The sequence below is a fragment of the Sturnus vulgaris genome, chromosome 3 (assembly GCF_052056855.1).
Source record: "Sturnus vulgaris isolate bStuVul1 chromosome 3, bStuVul1.hap1, whole genome shotgun sequence".
NCBI lineage: Eukaryota > Metazoa > Chordata > Aves > Passeriformes > Sturnidae > Sturnus > Sturnus vulgaris.
Window position 1 is genome coordinate 62,790,616 of NC_142245.1, and position 13,159 is coordinate 62,803,774.

General features: G+C 40.3%; 1 protein-coding gene across 5 annotated transcripts in view; it reads left to right on the plus strand.

Annotated features, from left to right (window-relative positions):
* The first annotated feature begins 1,022 nt into the window (after positions 1-1,022).
* Positions 1,023-13,159, plus strand: part of ECHDC1 (ethylmalonyl-CoA decarboxylase 1) — a 39,683-nt gene continuing 27,546 nt past the window's right edge. Inside the window, exons 1-2 of one of the 5 annotated variants that reach the window (XM_088161851.1) lie at positions 1,023-1,114; positions 8,635-8,856. In XM_088161851.1, the coding sequence (XP_088017977.1) occupies positions 8,637-8,856 (220 nt within the window). In that variant the 5' untranslated portion in view covers positions 1,023-1,114; positions 8,635-8,636. Of the gene's footprint in view, positions 1,115-1,692; positions 1,743-1,860; positions 2,142-3,807; positions 3,959-8,634; positions 8,857-13,159 lie in introns of those variants that run through there. The other 4 variants (XM_088161850.1, XM_014874247.2, XM_014874248.2 and 1 more) reach the window with 4 other exon arrangements.

Here is a 13,159-nt window from a genome sequence, read left to right on the forward strand (position 1 = left end):
GACTAGTCACCATCCTGCTGAAAGTTACAGCCTATCTGGTCTGTTTTCGAAGATGATCCCATTTACCAGTTCATTTTCCTACAGTCCTCATTCTTCACTTTCAGTGCATCCTAGTCTTTTCATCATATCCATATCCTATATGACGCAAGACAATAAAACCAAAAATGAGGCAAACTGGTTCATGGATCTGCCAGTCCGGTTTGTGCTACTTCCACCAAGAGCTGCTAGGTGGCAATATGTTACCTGGAAAAACAGACGAGCTTCCAGCCGCCGTCGCCCTCCTCTGCTTCCGAGCGAGCTGGGACGTGCCTGGGCATGGCTCCGCTCCGAAAGAGCGCTTGGAGCAGGACCTGGTGAGAGCTGCTTCACTCGCACTCAGATCTTTACTGAGATTTTCCAAACAAAACTGCAGGGCTGAATCGTACTGAAAAAATTCTTTGTGAACCCAAGAGGAAAAATAAGAGGCAAGCCTGTTTGTTGCAGAGAGTGTTGTAAAAAAGAAATGGATCCTTCTATTGTATATAGATAGCGGTGCCTGGGACTAGACTATTTCATATTCTCGATTCTCTGAACAATACAAAGTTGAAAGTATCTGTTCAGCGTGAAAAGCTTTTGTTTTTCCGCATAAATGATTAATTGAAATCTCCAACATATTCAATCATAATTTTTAATGAACTAGGCCAACTTTGGAACATTTGTATTGACAGTTGGTTTGAAAAACAGTTTTAATAAAGATGGAGAAGATATATTTCCAGATAAATGTTTCAGCCATGCTACAAACACTTAAAACTGAGTCATCTTATGTATGTGTCTCAACAAGGACACAGAAAGACTAGCTCATATTTGCATATTATTTTGAATATGCAAAGCACTAAGTGATCTTCACTGAAATTGAAATCTTTTGTTTTCCTTGATCTGGCTGCCGGCGAAACCGGGGGTAGGGCTGTGTGCGACAGTGCCATTTTATGCCAGCCTCAAGTTTACACAATTACAGTTTGATGCCAGGGTAGTCTCAGCACTTTGGCTCACCTGACAGAGCTGGTACAGGTGAGAGGCACCTGGAGCCGGGCAGGCACAGCGGCCAGCTGGAAAGAGCTCCCACTTAGGCTGACAGGTAAAATAGACAGATGTGAAAATGGGGAACCCAAGTGTCTCTTTGTGGCGACAGGGACAAGGAGCTAACACCTCTCCTGCCTGCTGCCCAACACCAGGCACAGCAAGCGGGGGTCCCGCCGCTCCAGGCTGGATCCTCCCGGCAGCGGTTCCTATCCAAACCGGAGCCACCTGAGGCGAGACCTTGTCCTGAGCCAGCAGAGAAATGAGGATTTTCAATTACCGTGACTTGGATAGAAACACAGCGCTTGGTTTTTAGAGATGGAGGCGATCAGTGCAGAAAACAATAATGACGACCTGCTTATGTAGTATTTAGCATCCTTGGAGCTGACAAGTATCGTCTGCTTCAAAATGGCTTAAATTCAGGCAGAGTTCTGGGTGCTTGGGGTCATCTCTGTATGGACGTGGTATAAAGACGTCTCCTGCCGGCGCCAAGTCAGTCCCCAGCTCCCGGGGCTCGAAAGGCTTTAAATCCCCTTAGCTGGGCACGGGGCTGCCCCGACACCGCTGCTCCCGGGGCGCGGGCAGGCGGCTGCGGGCCCGGCCCGGAGGCCGCGGCAGCGGTTCCCGGCCGGGCCCTTTCCCCGCAGCACCGCCCGCCTCCGCTGCTCCGCCGGCGCCGGGGCCAGGTCAGTGCCCGGCCGCCGGGCTCCGCCGCCCCGGCCGCCCGCGGCCCTCGGGGGGAAAAGAGGCCTCAGTGGGAGATCGGGGCTGCCGAGGCGGCGCGGGGCCCGGGGCGGGGCGGCCGCGGGGCGTCCCGGTGCCCGCGAGGCCTCGGGCTGCCCGGGGCAGAGGCGAGGTGGCCTCGGCGGTGCTGGAGAGATCGGCGGTGCTTCTGCATGGCCCTGATAGCTCGGGTCCCGCTTTGGATGCAGCCAGTCACAAGGCTACGGCCCTGCTCGGCACTGAGCCCTGACTTGAAGGTTGATCTAACATAAGTCATTTTGGGGGGAAAAAAAAGTGTCAGAAAAGCTTCCCTAGGTCAGACCACGTACAACAGCGCATTGCTCGGGATTTTGGCGTGGCAGGTTAGCAGCAAGAAATGTCTGCTGGGGAAGTAGCTTCCACCCCTCGGTCCCTTGAGTCTTCACATTCCTCCCAGGGTGGTACCGCACAGGGAAATTGCCATTGCTTCCCGAATTTCAGTGTGTGGAGCCACGGAAGCAGGTGACAGGCAGTCCTGGTGTGGTGCTGCTCGTTCCCAGTGCTATTATGTGGGGACAGGAGAATCGTGGCTGCGTGGCCAGTTCAGACCTCGGTATATGGTTGTTGGTTTTGCTGCCGACAGGAGCATTTATGGGTGGTGGCGGTAAGGAGAGAATAGTAAAGAACAGTGAATTAGTGGAATTCAGAATACTCCTTCACTAAAGAAGTTACCTTTTTCAAGGCAGCCATTGGGAAAGCATCAGTATTTGCGGTTACAGCTAGAATTTAATCCATGCTTTTATGGTTCATGATTTGGTGACTGAAAGGCAAATGGTTGTGAGTTGGCTGTGGTTATTTCCATTCCTGTGAAGTTGTGCATCTGCTCTTCTTAAAGGTCTCTAAAACACACCTAGTGGGCAGTGAACTTAAAAGAGTTTTCTGTCACTGTTATAAAAGCTCCTTTGATGACAGGTATGAAGAGAATGTCTTTGGATCAAAACATTAAAAAATAAAGGGTCGCAGTGCTTTTTGCAGAAGATAACAGATTCTTGCCCTATGCCGTGAAACTCAAAATCTTTTACTCACCATAGGACCACAATCAAATGTTTTTAGGTGGTGTCATGTATATTTATAGAAAGACTTTCTTCATCAGTTGTTTTGCTTCCCTAAATATCATTATTTTTCTGTGGACTTCAGTATGTTTCTTTGTGATTTGTTCATTATTCTTCAAAATAATTAAAATGTGATTAAAAGAGAATGTAATTGTTTAGGGATAGAAAGACAATTCACATTTAAACTCTAGCCTACAGGGATCCTTAAAAAATACAAAACTGAACAAAGAACAAGTAGTTTGTAAAGCCTTAGCTTCCTATGCCCGGAAGTGAGCTGCTCAGAAACAATGAAAACAATAAGAAAGAAAGAAAAAAAAAGAGATAAAAGCAGAAATTAGGTGTAAATGGTCAGCCATCTTAAAACTGAAACTGCAGACAAGGGTTTGTTTTTTTTTTTTTACTTGCAGTGTTAAAAGGTTTTTCTTTTCCCCAGTTAATTTTTATTTCCCATGTACGTTATTTGATGCTATTTCAGTCAGTTAATTTGGACATGGTCTCACTTCTTGTTCTCTCAGCTTCTGGATGGATCAGCTTTGGTTCTAGGAAGTAGGAGGCCCAAATGTTTTGTTCTCTCAACAGTAATACACAGGCTATAAAATTGTCCTTTAAAATACCAGCTACTTTTAAAGCCTATTTTTAGAGGAGTCATAAGGCTTTTAAAGTAACTTGCTGAACAGGAGGGACTGTTGATCCCATCTAATTTGTCTACGGTGTGGGTACCAGAGACAATGTACTAAAAATCTGAACAGAACTCAGCAACTTTAAGTGCCATGACATTTTTGAGAAAGGCGCAAGAGATCAGTCCCCTAGTTGGGGAGGCAGAATCTCCTCTGCTCCCCACCTTTGTTTAGTTTCTGTATTTGCAAATTATGTTTTGTCAGTAGGTTTTCTGCTGCTGATCCCTTACCATGCTTATGATCCGCTTACTGTTTGCTCTCAGCAGTGAGAAAGCCAACTGGAGAAGTGACTGCCCTCAGCTTGCTTCATGTAGTAATTATTAGAATGGGAGAACCTGTTGGACAAGGTGTTTAAAATAATCTAACCCACGCATCATGGAAGGAAAGTATAGAGATGGATAAGTGGATGAGGTAGGTGGAGGGATTTGTAACCTTCAGGGGTTACAAAGGGTGGTGACAAACAACTGGCAACAGAGGAATCCTGTGTGTGAGTCCTCCCTACTACACCTTTCTTGTGTCTGAAGACAGGGTCTAGTGACTCCTCTTCACTGTGAGACCAAGCTGGCCTCGTTTTGGTTTTGAATCTCTTCTCTTTGTCCAACACCAGAATTTATTTTCTTTTTTTTATTCTCCATAATCACTCACCAACCCACTGTCCAGGGTTACAGTCAGTTATTATTTTCAACCCACTTTTTTTTTTTTTTTAATACAAATGGGCTATTTTCATGCTTTGTTTCTCCATCACTGCCTTTTCATCTGCTTTCATGCAATAGGGTCAGTTGTGCCAGCCCTCATCACTGAGCCACCCCTTGCTTTCCATTAATTGGCTGCTGCAGGAACCTGGTGAAGCATCTGCCAGTCCTAGTCACTGCTCCCTGGTACAGGTGAATGCCTTCTAAAGTGGCTGGTGAGACATCCACACATGATTGAATTGAGAATCACCTCATTATCGTCCTCATCCTCATCTAACTCTTCTTCCCTGTGTGCTTGTCGCTGAAATTGCAGCTGCCAAAGGTCTTCATCAAGTCAGGTTCTCTTGTTCTTCTTGACCAAATGTATTTGATATCTTTGGCAGTGTCACAAAAGTGCCTTTCTAATTGTTTTTTAAATGCCATTTGAATGTTTTCTCCTCCCTGAGATTTATTTTGTAGATTTTGTCTGTTGAATCTCTATTTCTGTTATGCTTAATCTCAGTATACCTTCATCCAAACCCAGAAATTCAGCTGATGATTTGTTTTGGTTTTTTTTCCAGTAGCTATATCTGCACATCACACCTGTCACATCCTGCCCCATTTGAAAAGGCATGCTTATTTCCCTGATGTATTGAAAACACATCTCTGCATCTTTTTCCCCCAGTTTCTTTTTCTCTGACTTTCTGTCTTAACAATTCAGTCACCACTTTTCAACTGGAATTTTCCTTGCTCATGTATTTTAACTTGCTTTGTAGTGCAGTGTTTCTTGTTTGAGCATACAGCTCCTAAGATTCAGCTCTCTGGTTTGCCTTAGTTCTTCTACCCTTTCTTCTAGAAAGCTACTACCTACAGCTCTTACCTTTTTCTGGCTAGGTATCTTTATGTTCAGTGACAGTTGCAGCTGGCAGCATTGCTGGAGGTTGCTGTTTGATACATCATGTGTTACAAGAAAAATTTGGTTTGCAACAGAGTAGTGGTAAATGGCAAGGGCAAATAGGCTTGTTCAAGATTTAGTAATTTCCCAAAGAATCTACTCATTAGGGACTATTGATGTAGGTATTATGCCTGTTTTATTATTGGTGTTATTAACGTGGTGAGGTCTGAATTTTACCTGGACAGTTGCCAGAGGCTGTCAGAAGGCCTCTGATAATCTGCATGCACAAAAATACATAGATTGTGAGTACATGCATGTAGATACATGTGCTGCTCTTGTAGATACGTGTGCTGCTCTTGCATAATGTGTGTCAGTCCTTTGTACTGAAATGCTGGCATTCGATGTGTTTATATTAACCCACAGTCTGCTACCCCACAGGCAAGGGTGTTACAAAATCACTTGAATGCCAAATGGGATTAAAACTGTTGTTTTATGTAAGAGGTATAATAACTGTGGCATGAACAACTATTGATGTCCATACTGTTGCTTCTCTCTTAATTGTCACCAGTGATATATAAAGATGTAGCAATTAAAACATATGAAAGATGCTAATTGACCACTGTTATTCCTACACTGTCTATTGTCTATATTCCTGTACTAGATATGATTATGTTAAACTGAAAATCTGAAAATTTTAGTGTTAATAAATACCCCCTGGCTTGTCCTACAACATCGTGCTATTGCAACATCTTTCTTTCACTGCTTTCATGCAAAATGCTGAAATAATCAATTGCAGTCATGCAGTGGATTATGAGTGCTCTGTACTGATTGAAATTTTGGATGTTGTTTGTCACATATTTGCAGAAATCCCTTTAGACTAAGAGAGCTCTAGCTTTTCCTATCATGCTTTTCATGAGTGGTTAGCTCAGTCAGACTGAACTGTTAAAATAATATTTTTTTTTAATTAAAAAATAGTACTGGGCACTGACTGGTACTGTAGGAGATGGTTGTAAAGAAAATAATTCAAAGATTATACCTTGCATGAGTCATTAATCATGAGTCATGATCAGCAGGCAGTGGTGTCCAATTTGTTTTCTAATCCTGCACTTGCTGCTGTTCTTTATTACCATAGTGATAATATTAAAGAGCTGTTAATGCATATAACCACGCAGTTGAAAATGACAGACTTTTTTCCCATTGGAATAAAATTTCCATATCTTAAGTCTGTTTTGCTCAGTATATTTCTTGTCATGAGAAATTCAGTAGTGTATAAAAGTCATGAAAAAAAGTTTTAAGTCATCAAGTGGTTAAGTTAGCAGAACAGCTTTTTCTTCCCCCTCCTCTTTGCTTTCAAGCCAGTAATTGGGCCTTCTGCGAGAATTCCAGATTGTCTTTTTTTGGTATAAGAACTGGGGATACTTTGTATTCATTAAAAATTGGGAGCTGATTGTTCAAGGTATACTTTACAAGGAAAGGCTGCGCTGTCCATGTATTTCATGTTTGTTCTCTCCTGAGCAAAAACTAGTAGCTGAATGGAAAGTTTTATTGCATTAATATATGCTGAGGAATGACTACTGAGGTTTTAGAGAAAAGGGAAGGCTGCCTCTCTCTTGAGAGCCTGAATATAAAAAGAATCAATTAGGAGAAATGAGCTTTAGAAACCCATTTTCGCTCTTTAAATAAAATTTTAAAAGCTCTGAAAGGAGGTAGCTGAGGTGTTGCAAATATTAGACTGTGCATAGATGGAGAGTGTTTGGGTGCAGCAGCAGTCAGGGAATGTTTTTTATGAAGTAATGAATCTTGTATTCAATTAGATTTTAAACTTGATTAAATTTTGTAATTAGTTTTATTAGTTTACACTTTGGAAAAGTTTGTCATCACATTAAAACCTTGTTTGTCAACAGATATTAAAAATCATTCATTTACAATTTCTTGTGTAGATGATTTTATAATGCATAGATTTGTGTAGGCCTTACTAGTTTCTTTGTGTTGAGCTTGTGAGATCCTGTTGTATTGGTGGGTGCAGTTTGGCAGGACAGGTACAAATCTACTGGCATAGATGGCTCTTCACAGATGCCTGGTATTGCTTCATGTTCCTTCACATCCCATGGTGTGGTTGCTCTGCAAACTCCTCCTTCCTTTGAAGGAGGACTGTACCTGCACCAACAGAAGCATTTTCAAATTTAATGTAGGATGGTACAGCCAGTGACAAGATAAGTGTTCATCTGACAGGGCTGTTCACTTGTTTCATTAGGAGCTAATTGTGTGTGGTTTTTAATGTGCATTTACTTGATCATGTGTAAATAAAAAAGGCTTTCAAAAATGTTGAGTCTGTGAACTCTAAGGTACCCTGAACAGAGCATACAATATAGCCGTCACTAAATTCTGCCTCAGTGAATTTGTTTGTGTTCTGAATTCACCATAGAAAAACTTTCCAACAGATGCTTGCCAATTTTGAAAGTATCTTGTTTCTTCCAAATATGATTCAGAAACAAAGAATGTCTTTTCCAAGTTACCAAAAAAATGAGCATCTACCACGTCTTCTGAATGACCAAGCCCATTACAAAGTAGGTTGGGGCAAAGGTAGGACTACTCTATCAAATTGCAAAATAACAAGCTTTTTTTTCCCCCCATGTCCTGAGGCAGTTCTTTTGATTCGCATTCTGATTGGTTTCTAAGATGACTTTATTTACAGATCAGCTCTTTCCAGTTCAGGCTTTACTCATTTTCTTTCAAGTCACTTGTAAACCACTTTCTCCATTAGACCCATTTCCAAAGTAAATAAATTAAGGCAGAGATGTAGGTCAAGTGTAATGTATGATAATTTTTTGTTTTCTTTCTTGTTATTTCCTGATCTGCAGTCACACACTGGGATGACAGGGAAAAGCACATAGCAATCAGGGGCTAGGTACACTAATTAGTTTTAAGATGGGGCGTTAATGGAATTAGGTGACAGGGAACAGACTTTGATATAGGAATGATTTTCAGTTCTTAATTTTTAAGTTCCTCAAGTATTTCTCTTGGGAAGGTCTTGCTCTAATAGTTGCTTACAGAAAAGCAGGACATCCAGATCTTGAAAGCTGTGGGATGTGGTAGGATTTTTCTTCCGTTTTAGGTGTGTTTAGGGGTCCCGATGTTTTTTTTAGAGAGAAGAGTGAGGGAGGGTTTACAGAGTAAATTGGTCTAGTGAAATACATAAGAGTCTTGCTGTAGTTTTTGAGCCTCTTTTGTGTTCTGTAGGCAAATACTTTTTTGGTAAATTTTACAAAGTATTTTAAAAGGTGCTAATATCTGTCTGAACTTCTAAAATCACTCCATAAAACTCCTTCTGGTAACTTTGTGGGGTAAATTCAAACCAGGAGTTTTGCAAATATAGTTTGCAGTGATTTCTGTCAACTGTTATGATTGTATCACCTTTATATTAGTTTCTGCTGTCATACTTCCCTCTTTTTCTGCAGACTGAAGTAGATTTCAAAGAAAATATCTTGATTTTTTTCCCCCTTCATTCCATGTATTTCCAGAAATGGCCCTTGCTCTGTGGAAGAACTTACTTCAGACTACAAAGAAAAGGATACTACAACAGAGAAGGTTGTCACTGTATAATGGTGCTCATGGCTATGAGGAAGAATTGATAAAGAAGAAACTTCAACAGTTTTCTGGTGGATCCATCAACCTTTCCAAAGAAGACAATGGCATTGGAATACTTACTTTGAATAACCCAAAGCTAATGAATGCATTTACAGGTATTAATTAGTTGATAGGATTGCTAGTTGGTTTTGGTTTTCCTCTTGTTCAGTTACCTGTTTTGACATTTTGCCTAAAGAAAGTGTAACATTCTGCCTTACAATGCCTTAGTTAAAAGAATAAATGTTTAAATTTTATTCAGATGTGCAGCAAATGTGTCCAGTGTTTTGCATAGTAACTTGGCTATAAATGTCATAATAATCTAAGAAATTCTCAATTACACAGGGACTGTCTTGCAGAATATGGTTCTCTCTGTGTTGTTTAAGTATTAGCACAATTCTGCCACTGAGCTCTTTCTTGTATGTCCTCTCATTTTGTCATCACTGCTCTGGAAATATGGAAGGCATTTTTGTGGTCATGAGAAGATGCCACCTCTCTTTTGCAGATGATGTAGAAAGAAAGACTGTGTTTACTTCTTGTTTCTTTACTTAAAGCCTTCCCTGTACATCAAACTTCTGTAGTTTGGTCTTTCTCACTCACCCAAACTGGCTTCCATTTGTTCATATGCCTTATGTCTTAAATCTCAGTGACTGATTAATTAAAGATCAGATGAGCTGAGTATTCTCAGCTGTTGCAGGTCAGTGATCTATTTAATATGCTTTTACACTGGAGAATACTTAGCTATCAAAACCAAGTGGCCTATTTCATTAATCTTGTATTATGAGAGGTTTTTGTTCTCCAAGTTGAGTATATTTGCTCTCTCTTCTTAATTATCTAGATTTTTCCCATTTATGCTCCTCTCTTCAGATATAACTGGCACAGGTTCAGGGTGTGAATCTGCCCAAGCTGGAGCTGTGCATAAGCCCTTACTGTAAGAATGTTTTTATCTGTTAATGTTTTGAAGTGGATAAATTTGTGTCATTTTGCCAATTTCTTTGTTTCTGTTCTGTCTTCCTGCCCAGTTCTCACTGTTCCTTTGCTGTGAGCAAACATTTTGTAACACACTAGCAAAGTGTACCCTTTACATGCAGAATGTCAATCTATTCTTTCCACTAGTGATTGTTAGCTGAAAAGAACCTAAGAGAGCAGCTGAATTGGTGGTATTGAACCTAGATGTTTCAGCATTCTCTTTGGTTTTGTTTAAAAAACTCATTTATGAAATCATTACTTAACTGAAGACGTTGTAGCTAAAAGATGTTAGCATGGCTGTTGTCCTTCTGCATGCCTCCCTGTCAGCATATGTGCTGTTATACAGTCATAATTACATTGTTATTTCTCCCTTTTCTACAGATTCGTTTCTATTTTTGACTCAGAACTGTGCAACGTACACCTTGCAGACTGTGTGTTTTTAGCTTATTTGTTGTGGAAGTTGAAAGGGGCATGAAAAATGAGATGTAACAGTGAAAGGAGAGAGCAGACTGGGTTTTTCTGCTCTTTGAAGATCAGGAGTAATAAAAGTCAAATTGCTTAAACCAAACTTTCATAGAAACTTGCAAATATGTTCTCTGTTTTCTATGTACTTGGCAGGAGGGGCTCAGAAGTGATTGGTGTCAGTGCTAAGCAGGTGCAGCTGCCATTTAGGCAACTATTAGCTGTTCTTTTCCTATACAATATTCTGTGTAATGTTAATGTGCTGAAATTATATCACACATCTGGAGTCAAGCAGACATTAGCAGGTATTTTCTCTCTGGCTCAGTTAGTTGTCTGTAAAATAATCTCTCCTCTCCTTACAGGACTGCTGTGAAAATAACTTATTAGTGTATGCCAGTTAGATGCTCTAGTAGCAAAAAGGAGCTACAAAAACTACCGAGGAAATTAATAGCTCTGTCTTTGTTGTGGTTCCTCATTAGCATATAATAAATGAGCTGTGGGATCAGGCAGTTTTGTTTCACAGCAGTGTGTAGAGCTCTGTAGAGAGCTGTACTCCATTTTGCTAGGCAATAGCTACAAAAAATTGCTCAGGAAAATCTTGCTGTCAGTTCAAGAGATGTTGCTTCTTTGTGCTGTACACCTCTGCTAGACGCTTTTGTTTTTATGGGAGGGAGAGTAGAAGCAAAATCGGGCTGGCCCCTTCGCTGCTGCAGTGAATGGTATGACATCTTAATTTATACTGATCTTAGTTTCATTTTTAACATTACTGTCTGTACAATGCAGTTGCTGAGAAACTACTGGGAACTTAATCCTTTGCCTTCAGCTGTGTATCAAATAATACTGTTCAAGGGGCAAGATGGGGCGTGCTACCCCTGAATTGCCTCAGCAGAACCTGGTTAATTTCATCAGCCAGAGCCTGTAGATACTGCGACCTCCACATGAAATTCCGTTGATTCTGTGTCTCAGAACTTCTGAATAGTGGCAGATGTGAATTTATGTATCCACGCACGCTCCCTCTAGAAAGCTGCAAAACATTATTAAACTGTTGAGGGAAATTCTATTTTCCAAGCATTTACTTTACACAGCAGTTTTTTATCTCAAAGGAATTATGTTTATTCTAAGGTTGAGCAATTCGTGAAATCAAATAAAGAACAAAATTGTTGGGAAATTGCTAATGGGCAATATGGAAATTGTTATGCCTTTTTTTTTCTTCTTAATTGGAATCTGATAGCCACCTGTTTGAAATGGTCTTTTTGGAAACAAATGCTAATAATGTCAGTTGAAGCCTGTTAAAACCAATTTCAGCGACCCAGCCTCTCACTGAACTAAACTTGAATGTAGTTTAAAAAGAGAAGAAAGGCAGCCTGTAGGAATTAGAAAATAATGATGATAATTTTTATTTTCTAGCATTTGCTTAAAAACATATATTCTCGGATTATAGTTAAGATGCAAACAAATTATTATTTATTACTAATTCTGTAAAGAGCATGAACTTAGTTGTATCAAATACTGAAATACTAAGATTGGCATAATGAGGATTTGCTTTAGTGTTGTGCCCTCTTCATTATATGGAACATCAGGAACTATATCTTTTGGTAAAATAATAGTTCAGTGTTGTCAGGAATGGAAAAGAGCCTCTCACAGGAGGATAGAACAGGCTCTGACCAGTGTCTTTTGTCCCCTGCTATTGCATGTAACAGGCTCATATGGATCCTGCATTTTTTCTGGTTAACTGTTTTTTTGGCTTGGAATACTCTGTGGAAAGACTTCAATACCTCACTACTTTGCCTATTGAAAGAACCACGAACAGTGGTTCTGCTGTATTTGACTCTAGCACAGCTTAAATGCCAGCTGAAATATCTTTCTGTTAGGAAGACTTAAGAAGGCAGATACACAATAAGTGAAATCCACAGGGTTAATGCACACCTGTTTGAACAGCAGCATTTCCAGAAAAGTTGTTTGGTGTGCCATCAGGAAAAGCATTTCAAGTGAAGACCCACAAAAATCACATCCAGGCCTAGTTCTGCTCAGTATTTTCATTTCTGGCTTGGATGATTAAATAGAAGGTAAACTGCTGACATTGTCAGATAACCCCGCATCAGGAGAGCTTGCAAGAATATTTTTTGGAGTAGGGGATAGGCTTTCAATGGTCTAGATTAGCTGCTACAAAAAACTCAAGATCAACAGGGTGAAATTCAGTCAAAGCAAATGTGACATGCCACATACAAAAAGCATGACCAAATTATGAATACAGAAGGGAAAACAACTGGTAGAGTTGCTGGGATTTTCTAACGGATCATAGTGTGGACTTGACAGTGGATAAAAAAAACCCAACCCAATGCTATTCTGATATATAATGTGTAATGTCCACTTAATTATTGACCACCTCAGAAACACTGTCAAACTGTGTTATTTCAGTGGCTGAGACCAAGCCTAAGGGATAAGTGCTTGACTGAGTGTTCACTCTTGATGTGTACTGGGAAGCTTATTTCATAATGAACTGTAAGGAAAAAAACCAAAAATCACAGGAAGAAAACATAAATGTCCCATGGATTGACTGCTAATGGGAAATTTCAGAAGAGGATGAGTCCTGTGCATGCAGGCATAGAGTTAGAAAAACAACACTGTTGGCGGAGAAGAGAGTCTTTGAGAGTATTAATCAAAAGCACATTTCTATCTGAAGAATGTAGGCTGTCCATCTAAATTCTTGTCAAAGAAGAGTAAAGCTGAGAGTGTCATCAGCCTGAATTAAAATTTTCTGGAATTAGTTTCTGTAAATGTTTTCTCTTAAGTATATAACTGGACAGAGTCATCGGCATTCAGAGAGGAAGAGCTTTAAATTAATGCAGGTACATTCCATTGCTGTGGAAGATGCTATTGTCTAGGATGAGCTCTAGAAACATGAGTTTGCAGAGTTCCATGTCAGGAAGGGTACTTAAGCAAATATGATGTTTATGATGTTTTATGTTGAATTGGATGTTTAAACAAGAA